The sequence below is a fragment of the Nesoenas mayeri genome (genome assembly GCF_963082525.1).
Source record: "Nesoenas mayeri genome assembly, chromosome: 4".
Taxonomy (NCBI): domain Eukaryota; kingdom Metazoa; phylum Chordata; class Aves; order Columbiformes; family Columbidae; genus Nesoenas; species Nesoenas mayeri.
Genome location: NC_137540.1, coordinates 31,480,208 through 31,492,270, shown reverse-complemented (window position 1 = coordinate 31,492,270; position 12,063 = coordinate 31,480,208). Strand labels below are relative to the sequence as shown.

The following is a 12,063-nucleotide window of genomic DNA, read 5'->3' as shown; positions in this document are numbered from 1 at the left end:
TGTCTTCACTGGACCAGCCAAAAAACCAAACCAAAACAAAAACAATGTAAAAAAACCCTGTAACTTAAGTTTACAGTTAATACTCCCTGATGCTCTCAAACTACTATTTTCAAAATCAGGTTGTCAGGCACTTGAATGCATCTAAATAAAGCGATCTGATTTCAAACATGATCTTCTGATTAAAATGACAGACAGGCACCTTTTCTAGGAGCATCACTGGATATCAGCCCCACTTCATTTAGAAACAGGATGTTAGAGATATGTATTACAAAGCATTAAAGCTCAAATTTTCGTAGTTTCACATTTGTCAAGGTTATATTAAAAATACACACTTCTAAAGATAACTGCAACAGAGTGGCTTGTAAAAATTTACATTTAGAGCTTAGATTAGACTTTTATGTGTAATAAATACAAAAATAAGTGATATCTAGTATATGCAATGTATTCCTGACACTTCTAAGATAGCCAGCCCTCTCAACTTTTGTTTTCCTGTTACTATCCCTTAGTGCTTAAATTAGACTTTATCATACGTTCAGGCTAAGGACTTTTACTTATTAAATATTTGTAGCTGTCCAGCAAAGCTTTGGGCCTTTAAACGTTACTGTGAGACATACTTACAATAAGTAATGTGTAGCAAATCTAAGACTAAAACAAAATGATGATATATGGAAACAAAACTGAGCCAACAAGATCTCATCTGCTACTGCAAGTGTTTTTTTCTGGAAGACAGTGATAAAAAAGAGGGAATATAGGCAGAGAGAAAACCCAAAGCTTTTCCTTATTGCTATGGTAAAGTGTGAAATCTAGCATGGTAATTTCATATGGGACCAAAAAAAAAAGACTTTAGTTTGCTTTGACTTTATCCACTTAGAAAGGGGACTGCACTAAATGTGAACATAACACCTTTTTTCAGCTAGAAGTGTGTCCCTGTGGAAGTACTCTAGGATAGCTTGGAAGTTCCTGAGGGTATCTCAAGCCACAGAAGAAGCAGGGCTGACAATCAAGAGTTTTGGCTTTTCAGAAGTGTGAGAATAACCTGTGACTGGAGATTTGTGCTGTGAGTGGTGCTTGGAGGGTGCTGTACTTCAGTCTTGTCTGCTCCCCAATTGTATGTGAATTTGTAATTGGGCCAAGTTGTGCTGCTATTTTGCACTTGGGTTATGAGCTAATAGTTAAATTTAAAAAAAAAAAAGGAGGAAAAAAAGGAAGGGACAAGTAAGCATGTAAAGTAGAAATGTACTATGCTCTTATCAACTAATAATGGCTGGTACTAAAGTAGTGTTTTGCCACACTGTCAAATTCTCCTTTCAGCAATTGCACAAGGAAATAATCTTTCAAAATTGAGTTTACTTCAACAGTTTCTCTTAACGTGCACACGCAGACATTTCTGTATGCAATTAAATGAAATATTGAGTACTTATTAAACCATAGTCTGAGGTTTGCTTTGTACAAAATACTGTATCTGATCTTATGTTACATACATGCTATTCAAATGTCAAATTATATAAATATAAATACATTTTATTAACCTTCCCACTCTGGAATGACAGAGACAGCAACTTGTACATCAAAAATGGAAAACATTGACCTGTTGCTTCTTTTTGAATGACACATCAATAGGGATATGTGAGTTGATCTCTTTTGGGTTTTTGGCTCTGTTCTTCACTTTAGTTATTCAAAATAGAAACAAAAGGCTAATTTTTCTCCCTCTTTGGAGTGCTTCAGTGAAGTTTTCTTATTTGAGTGAATCTAAGATCTCAAGAAACCTTTCCAAAGTCTTCCAGCCAAGTGAAGGCCTAATATTTGTTGTATAAAATATGAAGTAATTCAGAATGAAATTATAAACTGTGATCTAATGATATTGCTGTTGAGTACAGGAGAATGGTAAGCTGTTTTTTTGAGTTTATAGGATGAAGTATGAACAAGGAAATGTAAAGGGTCTTTTAGAAGAGAGCGTACGCCTAAAGGTGCTTTAGAATGGCATTTGAATAGAATGGCAGAAAAGAAAAAAACAATCAGGGCTTGAAAATATTGTGCTACCCAGCATTCCATCATAGCATTTCTGTATGCAACATCTGAAAAGAAATAAGGGTTTCTTGTAGTTCATCTGAGAAAGAGATATTTTGTTGTAAGTGAATGCTTACAGTAATGTATGTATACTCAGTGAAGCATTACGGTTTTTCATAGTTGTTGTTGTTTGTTTGTTCATTTTTTAACTGTTCAACAAGCAAATGTTTGCTCAGGGGAGGCCCTCTATATGCAAGTGAGACATGCTTACAGCTTGGCTTTTAAAGGGGAAACAAAGGGTAAGTGGAGATGCTAATACAGGCGTATTTTAATGCTGTCTTTTTGTGAAGTTTCAGTGTTGTGCTTCAAGCATTAAAGCACTACTACACTCCCTCTTTTGCCCTCGCATAATTATACAGTTAATTATCTTTGCTGGGTTGTGCATAAAGGAACTTGTAAGATTTCTTAATGGTCATTTATTCACTGTGTTTTGGACTGTACGTACTCAGTGCATACAAGGGCTCTGATGGCTTTCTCTGTCTCTTATCAGCAATTTAATAAGACATTTTCATAGGCTTTTATCGCTTTCTACTTAGTTTTGCTCGAAAAGGTTTTCAAGATTTGAATGTATTTTTAAGAAACATGTCCAGGTATAGGGATCGGAAAGGGATTGTGGGAACCTAGAGGCATTGTAGGAAAGCTAATTTGATCAAGAAATTATTTAAAATGGAAGTAAACTAATTGCGGGTAATGTGAGTAATGGACATTGCTGTTCTAGCTTCATTTGGTGGAGTAAAAGCTTTTTTCCTGGAAAATGGCCCCGAGTCGGGTTTGTTGCGAAGAGCAGGCAGCCCTTTCCCCACGTCCTTTGGGAGATGCTGTTCTGGGAGAAGGAGCCCTCCTCCTTTCCATCGGTGTGGCGGGTAGGCCTGAGCAAACTGGTACTCAAACCTGTGATGGCCAGAAAAGGGATGAATGTTCAAGTACCATTGCAGCCCTAGAGCCAAAACCCCCTGGATCCTGCTCCCCCCCAGCAGCAGGGAAGGGGAGGAGGTACAGCTGGGCTACCTGCTGGAGGGCCAGGAAGAAAGAGCTAAAAATCACAGTATAGGTGAAAAATACGTTGATAGCCTCTACTTTTAATAAAAAAGCATGTTTTGAGCCAATACCTTAATTTTGGGGGACTCTCTTTTTATTTTCTTTTCTGACGTGCTGTGTGTTGGGGTTTTTTTGTTTGGTTAGTTTTCTTTCCTTTTTTTAACTTTTGGACTTAGTAATACATATTGTTTGTGCAGATGAAGGTTGAGAAACAGCCAAGTCCAGGTCAGCTTTTTAGTCACTAGCTGTCAAATTTATTGGAAGTCCGGAAGAAGTCTGCCTAGAGAGTGATGGAGTTGATCCTGCAGTAACACTGTTACTGTCTGAAGGTTGCAATCTCCTTGGGTTCTTCTTCTGAAAGCACACTGCCAACTTATAAAAAAATAAATACCAATTAAAAAAAAAAAATCTTATTTTAAAACACAGGCATAAGCACCTGTGGCTATTAAAACTCCTGACAATCATGATTTTCTTCTTCTTTTTCAATCTGCGTATCCCCTTTTGGAGAAGGGCTCCTCTGACATTGCAGGGGAGGTTCCACCAGCTGTGTGACTGGCAGGCGCAGTCTGCCTGCCCCTTGGTAGTTTAATTCCTGTCTATACTAGGATAGCTTGCACTTCACTGAGCAGCAGACAGGTCAGGACATTTGGCAGAAGGCTGAGAGACAAAGGCAGCAGGCTGCGGGGAGCCGAATCACCAATCTGAAACTTTAAAAAAAAAAAAAGTCATGCAACTCTAGAAGCAAAGTCTTTAGCAATGTTCTTGCATTATTAGTAGGCCTGACAAAGTAAGAACGATAAAATGTCCAAACCTGGGAAAACTGCCATCAACCATGGCTTGGTTCCTGTTGATCTTAAAAGTGCCAAAGAACCTCTACCACACCAAACCGTGATGAAGATATTTAGCATCAGCATCATTGCACAAGGCCTGCCCTTCTGCCGTAGGCGGGTAAGTGTAAAAGTCTTCAAAACCTAAATTTTGATCGCTTGGCTTGTAGCTCAGTGCTTTGTCATGGTGCATTCATTCCATGAGGAAATACTTATATCTATATGATCTGTTCACTCAGAGTGCCGTAGAGGAGCCCTCAGGTCATTTATTTCAATACTTCTTGTGCTTGAATTGAATTAAAATCTGTACGTGTTGTCTTAGCTATTACCCATTTAAAAGGGATATGCCAAAGAGTCTTTTATACTTGTAAACCACATAAATGAAAACAAATGCTGTACAAAATAGGTGCATTCATAAATGTGTATTTTGCTTTTATTCACTCCTTTAGGTGATGTCAGTCGTTTTGAGTAAAATCTATTGAATGAACTTCTGAATGCTATCGGTGCGTGCGACTTGTTGAATATTAAAGTAGATAATTTAGAGGTGTTAAACTAATTATTATTTAAACATTTTCAGTAAGAATTCTTAAAATACTATTTTAATACTTTTGTAACTCAGTAATGGAGAGAACATTTTTTGCTGTTAGAGAAAACAAAAATAGCATGTTACTATGTGGAGGTTGCGATATAGTTTATATATAGACAATCCCAGCCTGACAAACTATCACGGGTCTTATGCTACAGCTTCAGGCACTATATGAATAAAGTGGCTCTTAGAGCACATTATATGAGTTGTTTGGGGTCTTTTTTAGTTCATTTGTGTTTTGTTTTGGGTTTTTTTTTTTAAAGTCTTTTAGATTTTGTTTTTTTTTATCATATACGATTTTCAATAAAAAGTGAGTATTTTCAAATCAACTTCCATGATTATTTTTTTACTCAGTTTGCATATTGCTGAGCTCAAAATCTTTAAAGTAAAATTAATTTTTCTTCTTTATTACTCTTTGGAACTTTTTTTCAGTAAAATTATAAATAAACTCATTCTACATAATTAATTTTCCCAACACTACCTTGAGTTTTCTATGGCTATTGAATAAATACTATTTCCATTTATTGATGCAAGTTCTTAAATCTAGTTCAACTCTTTTAAGTGTGCTGGCTTTCCTTGAATGTCAACATATTCCATAAGCTTCATTATTTAAATCATGAATGAAATTTAAATTTGACGAGACCACCCTTGAAAGCTTGATTTCTTTTTACCGTGTTGCTTTGAATGTCTGAGTATGTTTCTTATATGTAAAAAGTATGTTACATGTGTTGAAAACTAGCAACATATCAACCTGCAGCAATGCAAAAATTAGACTACATATCATACACATGACTGCTTAATGTTGGATTATGTACATTTCAGAAAATTATTTTTTCTTCTGAAATTAGATATTATCTATATGTTTGAACATTGAATAGGAACATTTCATAAGGTTGAAAGTGATAAAGTAACCCTCGATATTTTAGTAGATGGGCTTTCAAATTTTTTTAATATGATTTGAGAACTGTTTACTTAAAAATGAGCATTTGGGATATTGATAGTTTCGGTTCTTTTGTCTTGGATAAAACCTATAGTATACAGCATAGAAGATAAGTTTAGTAGATATATTTCACAAGTCTTTTTGTGACTACATTAATATGTTATACTATTGGAACTTTACTGTTGATGTTTTATGCATGTATTTTCTGTAATGAGAAGTGTGGTCACACATTAACTTATCACAAATATAAAAGATCTAAAGGAGTTCTCTGAATACTTTAAATTGTTCTAGAACAACCATGACTGATCTCAGTCGTCCTGTCCTATACAATGTTCAAGCAGTTTAATGACACAGAGGTTTTAGGTCTAGGAAGGCTTAAGAAGCTGTTCAGCATCTACTTTACTTTTGGCATTAGGAAGAAGCAGAAAATTAAGAAATGCTGTAAATGCATGTTTTACCAGCTAAGCTATCATCAATCTGTTTAAGTTTTATCTTCTGAAACTAGTAATTCTCAGTGTGATGGCTGCTGATAGTGGAGAAGATGAGAGAGAGCTCTGCCTTTAGTCTCATGCCTTGCAGCACTCAGAGCCTGCGTGTAGCTCCCAACCATTACCATATTGGGTTCCTTCCATGCAAACACGCGTATGGTGCATGTGACATCTGCATTTTCTTTTCTGCATATTTAAAAAAAAATAAAAAGCCAACCTGATTTTGGATATCAAGAGATGAAAGAATCAGTACTTTTGCTACATAGATTTATCATTGTATTTAACATAGCAAGAACAAAAAATAATTTTCATGTTAAATATGAGTTCTGACACAAAGTCTGCAACACTTATATGAAAACTAGAATTAAAATAAATCTAAGTAACGCATAGAATTATTTAGCATTTAATGTTCAGACCTAAACTTGATGTGCTTTAGAACATAAGCTACAGGTTGCTCCTAGGTTTTTAAGTTGGTAAGATGTCAATACCAACTTCTTCTGGCAAGTGCATGATTGAGCCATTCAGACACAGTCCTGACTTAAGAATTACTGACCTTCTCCTTGTTCAAACTCATTTCTTCCCCTCCTTAATTGTACGTCAAACCAAAAAAACATCTTCAAAATGTGCACTATGATCCTTGGGAGTAAAAGTGCTTCCTTTCTGAGAGCTGACAATTCATGGCTTCTGTATCCTCTACATTAGTTATGCTGGGGCTTCTATCAGGAAGTGCACTATAAATGGTCACAGGATTTAACAGTTTGCCCTTATGCATTTTGTCAGCTTGCTCATGTAGTTAAAACACTTGTCTGCAATACTACTGATCTGTACCCAGTTAAAAATAGTATTACTTAGCATTCTTTGTGTAGCACTTGAGGATAACTTCAGTGCATAGCTCTAAAAGTGCTGTGCTTACACAATGAACATACGTATTACCTCAAAGCTGTCACTGAAAACATTGATGCAGTGTTGTCAAACATAAACATAGCCGTGGTCCTCTTTAGCCGTTAACATATCGTTTGTAGGCACTGAAGTAGATTTTGCAGTATAATGTGAAGCAGCACTGAATACGTTTCCAGTAGTGCACACTTGAAGTATCGGGTGTCATTTAGCCCTTCTGTGCAGTGTAACTGCAGCTGATCATTGGACATACGAGATAGTCACGCATGTCACAAATGTTCCACAATCAAGTGCTGTATTTTGTTTGCCATGGTAAATACTTGCAGTTGACAAAAAACTGGTCTCTTAACTATGTGATTTTTCCCTTAGACTGCTTTTAAACTACTAACAGTAGAAGTGTTTTTCATTCTGAACTGTTCCAATTCTTAATGATTTCAAAAGCTGTACCTTAAAAATAGATTTCTTCCCTCATTAGTTTTCTGTGTTTTTTCCTGAAAATTCCAGTACTTGTTGCTCTTAGAGGCTGCTGTATAACAGTTTCATCACATTCAATATATGTTTTTAAGAAGTGCTAATAAGCTGGAGAATTTGTGAAAGTGACTTACATACCTGCAGCATTCCTTCATTTCAAATGCTTTAGAGTAGCACTGAATTCTTATAAAGCAGGGGTTTCTGTGTGAACCCTGTGGCATTCCAACTAAAAAAGTCAAGGCAATAAATGTATCAAATTTTAGTGCCCATACTCTCAGAAACACCAAAGATTCTGTTAATAGTTTTGCTATATATGTGTATGTTTCACCCCTAAAATGTATCCAGACAAATTTTGGCAATTCATCAGCTTAGTTCATCAGTGAAATGCTTCCCCCTGTAGGATGTACTTGTGTCTTAGATGAACATGGGATAAAGCATTTAGGCATTGATTTATATACTAGCCTGTGTTTTTTGTATATGAGAGTATCCACTGTTTTTACGTGTGACATGTGGCATTGGTCCATTTGTTACTAAAGTGGAGCACTTGGGAAGAGACTCCATTCCTTTTGCTTCCTCTGTTTGACTGGTATGCTAATAATTCATTTGAAATACTAATGTGTTGTATCATGAACAACTTCACTTATTTGGACTTGTTTCTTTATCCCTTCATGTCTGTGTTAAAACAACCGAAACACCCTTTTCATTGTCAGTCCAATCTATGTAAATGCTTGCACCAGCAGTTTAACCAAGTAGTCCGTCTGTTCAGTTTTTCAGGGAGATGTAGTCCTGAAATTTTCTGTAACAAATCATATTTATTGCTTCAGTATGGCATGCTATTTCATGGATGACAGTAAGAAGTTACTTAATGGACAAAAAAAACTATTTAGCTTTCTCTGAGATGATATATCCTCTCTCATCTTATACTTCCTTGTATTTCAGCTGACTTTGGATCAGGTCCTGAGTAATATGAAAAAGAACTTAAACACAAAAAAGAAAAAAAAAATTATCTTTTTACCTCAGAATTTTTTTACCATTGGGTCAGAAAAGCATAAAAAAAAAAAGTGTGGAAATGTACATGTGTGCATGCATATATATGTATATGTTTATAATTTTTAAATTTAAAACTTAAGAGAGTGTTAAGAGTCTGTCACAGGACAAATCAGAGCACTCCCACATGCCTGTGTCCTTTACAGGAGACCTTTAGGTTCTGGGCTTTGTGGCAAAGAACTTGCATAATGGTTAGTGGTGTGAAGAAGCCTCTTTGAGTGGCTATCAGATATAACTTCATTCCTAAGCTGGTTTAGCCTTTTCTTCAAATTTTCTTGTTTGTTTTAGAATTTGTCACCTGAATGTGCAGATTATGGGCTAGTCAGTTGATATCTACATGAAAGGAAGCTTTTTCTTGTCCACTATGCTTGTTTCTCATAAAGGAGTGTGTCCATTGCTCTGGATATCCAAATATTCACAATAAAGCCAGCCTTCCAGAGGTTTTACTTTTCATTGTTAAACTTACAATCTGTAGTGTCTGTTTTCTTGCTTTTGTTATTTTTAGAGTTTTAGTTTTGGAAGATCTTTGCAAAGAAACATAAGGATTTTGAGTGGAAAGAAAGGACAACTGAGAAGTCTTGTGTAACACTGCCTAGATGGTAACTCCTTTTAGAAGATAAATAATCTTGAATAATGAACTTTTTCCTCTCTTTCCACTCTGCATCTGCTTTTCCCATGCCTTTAATCTCCTCCACGAGGGGAATAAAACTTTTTCCTGCATGAGGTGATAGCCTTGAAGAAAAGGAATGTTACTTATTTTCTCAATGTGGTACAGAGGCAGTCTGAAAATTCTCTTCACCTTTTTTTTTTTTCCCTCCTTATTTCTGCAATTATCTCTTTCATTTTGCTTTCAAACCGTGCTGTACTTGAGAGGTAATCAAATAGGAGCTACAGAAGTAGTAGACAAATCACGTTATCTGGTCAGCTCCAGGTGGGTTGGTTCAGCCTGGCTCAGCTGAGGATCCCTGTGGTCTCCCAAGCTATGCTTCCAAGAGGTTAGTCAAGTCATACCACAATCCATCTTTTTTTTTAACATCAAAACCATGGATGCAGTCACGTGTAGCCAATGTTTGTGACTCTGTAGAACTAGATACAAGCAGAAGTATGCTTGTCTACCCCTCCCCTTCTCTGGGGTGTTACAGAAGCTCTGGGCTTAAGATAGCATTTGTAGGAGTAAGCTCTGAGTTTGTTCAAACAGCTGTTCCCTGTGTCCCCTGAAAAAAAGAAAATTGCTAGCTAAACTGTGCATATCTAGTCCAACCTGCTACACTGGGTCAAAAATACTTGGACAACTCCAGACAAACCTCCGACAACTTTGCTTGGGTTTTTTGGGGGGGGAGAGAGTTGGTGGTTCTTTTCACCAAAACTTCTGTAACATGTCATAGCACTCCCAGAGTCTGCTTTTTCAGAATATTCAGTGATCCTCTGTCACCATATTGACTCTTGAGAAACACTTTTATACTTAAATTGTTCTACTTATTTCTGGCCAAGATAAAAGCAGCAGTCGGAAACTCATTTATATTTAACGCTAGCTAAAATGTTTTTCTTTGTGGCTTTGATGCATTTAAAACTTCCATTTCTCGTACAAGGAGTGGTGCTGTCTCTTACAGACCGATGCGCGGGGTGCAGATGCTAAAAGCCTTTTAGGCGGGTTCTGCAGTCAGTCACTTCCTTTCAGGAGGTGTCAGAAGGAAGATTGCCTGGGCAATTTTACTCCTTTGTGCCTGATTGTTTAGATGTCTTTAGAAACCTTTATTGTTATTCACGTTGAGCTATTCAAACATGCTGGATTGACTTTGTGAAAGCTCTTTACCTGCTTAAAGTCTGCCAGTTTTATCATCTCAAGCTGTGGAGGCTATAGAATCCAGCGGAAGAAAAGAGGGAATGGGAGACAGAGTGATGCCATAAACTGACCCAGCTGCCTCTTTGCTGATTGATCATGCCAGAGAGGAATTCATGAAATGTGTAATTAAATACTTCATTTATTGCTTTGAAACCTAATTGCCTTAACTGCAAATCTCCTTTTTTCCTCTTTTTGCAGTCTGTTGTATCACTAAGTAAATACTTTTTCTTTCTACAACAAATGAAGCTATTTTAATTTCCTGAACAGATCTTTTTCAGGTAGAGGGAAAGGATCCTTTGTGAGGAAAAAATGCTCTGCTGTGACATGACTATCTCATAATACAAATACACAAAGAGGGCAAATGAGTTTTAAGTGGCAATCTTTGTTATGGCATGTCCCAGATAATGACTGGAAGCTGAACTGAACTGGAATGATACCTAAGCAGGATTGTAGCATTAGCATCTTGCTCTCCGATCTCTGCCACTTATCACAGCTATTTGATTGTTTTTCCTTATGTGCTGAACTGTTGCTGTCACAAAATGATGCTTTTACCATTTGAAATAGATCCACTCCTCCGGGTGGAAATCTGAACTCATTCCTGTTTTCACTGTTCAACTTGTGTTTTTCTTCCAAACTGGTGCACTCTATCTCGCTCACCCTTCTCCTAGCTTTGGACTGTTAATGCTGCTTTCTCCCAACACCTTTTCATTGATATTCATCCTCTGTTAAAAGTGAGCCTCTATTTCCTCTCTTCTTTGTCCTCTTTCCATCTACTGGTACGTTTATTTATCTTTGTTTCATGATAAAATTTTTTGAGAATATAGTTTTGCACAGGGACAAGAGGCAGTATCTTTCTAAATCAAGTATTTTATAATGTTACTCAGTTATTTGAAAAGGCAAGAAAACAACACTGGAGTTGACATGACTTTATTTTTAGTCAAGGAAATGTCCACTCTTGATTTGTTGTGTTCCTTGAAATACTTTTGAGTAACTAGTTTGATTGTGAGGCTTCTTGGTAAGAGGATTGAGATGGTTGCAGATCATTTGTGTAGTCATATGCAGCTTAATCACATTTCAGGAAAAACTCTCTCAAATACACGTGATTTTAATTATGAATTATACAATCCATGAAGCATAATTACAAACTTGTACTACATTTTTAATATGCTACAAATATACATGTTTGTGAAAGAGAAGTGCTAATTATGTATGTCATATGAAAATGCTGACCGTGTGCAAGAAGGTGATATAGTAAATCTGTTTTTAATAACTTCACTCTTACCATAACATTTTGAAGTAGTAAGCAAGGTATTGTAAGATTTGTATGTGCAGTATTTTTCATCAGTTTTGTACATCATATGCTAATGTGTAGCAAGACCACCAAAGATCTGATGAGCTGTAATTGATTGATAAAGGAAGGAGAGATGAATTATTTAAAATACATCAATGATACTAAAAGTCTAAATATATTCTTCTATACATGTACTTCCCTTACAAATTATCTGAATTTAGCAATACTTCCTTAACCCAACTTATTTTATACTTAGCGTCAAAGGAACTCAAAACACTAGCTAAATGCTAACTTGTTAAACTTCTTTGTGAACTATGGAGATGTTTTTATTCCACAGGAAATAGTATGATAATGTGGCAAAGACAGCAAATGTTTTTTGTTGTAATTAGAAAAATATGCTGCTTCTCTGTTTCAGATGGTTCATTATTTCAGATAGTTTATTAATCTTGTACATGCTTCATTGCTTTGCATATGCAAAGTAGTAGATAGGATTTTATTTGTTACTTGTTAAAAAGAAGCAAGTTGTATGTAGAAGGCCCAAATTGGTAAAAGAACTACTTTAGGAATT

General features: G+C 36.1%; 1 protein-coding gene across 3 annotated transcripts in view; it reads left to right on the top strand.

The window, feature by feature from the left end:
- FBXW7 (F-box and WD repeat domain containing 7) overlaps window positions 1–12,063 on the top strand; it is a gene marked incomplete at its 5' end in the record, with an annotated part of 100,743 nt that overhangs the window by 15,434 nt on the left and 73,246 nt on the right. The window contains one exon of one of the 3 annotated variants that reach the window (XM_080343405.1): window positions 2,810–4,053. The exons of the other annotated variants lie outside the window; for them this stretch is intronic. Within the exon in view, the coding sequence (XP_080199531.1) occupies window positions 3,907–4,053 (147 nt within the window). Of the gene's footprint in view, window positions 1–2,809; window positions 4,054–12,063 lie in introns of those variants that run through there. 3 annotated transcript variants of the gene reach the window in all.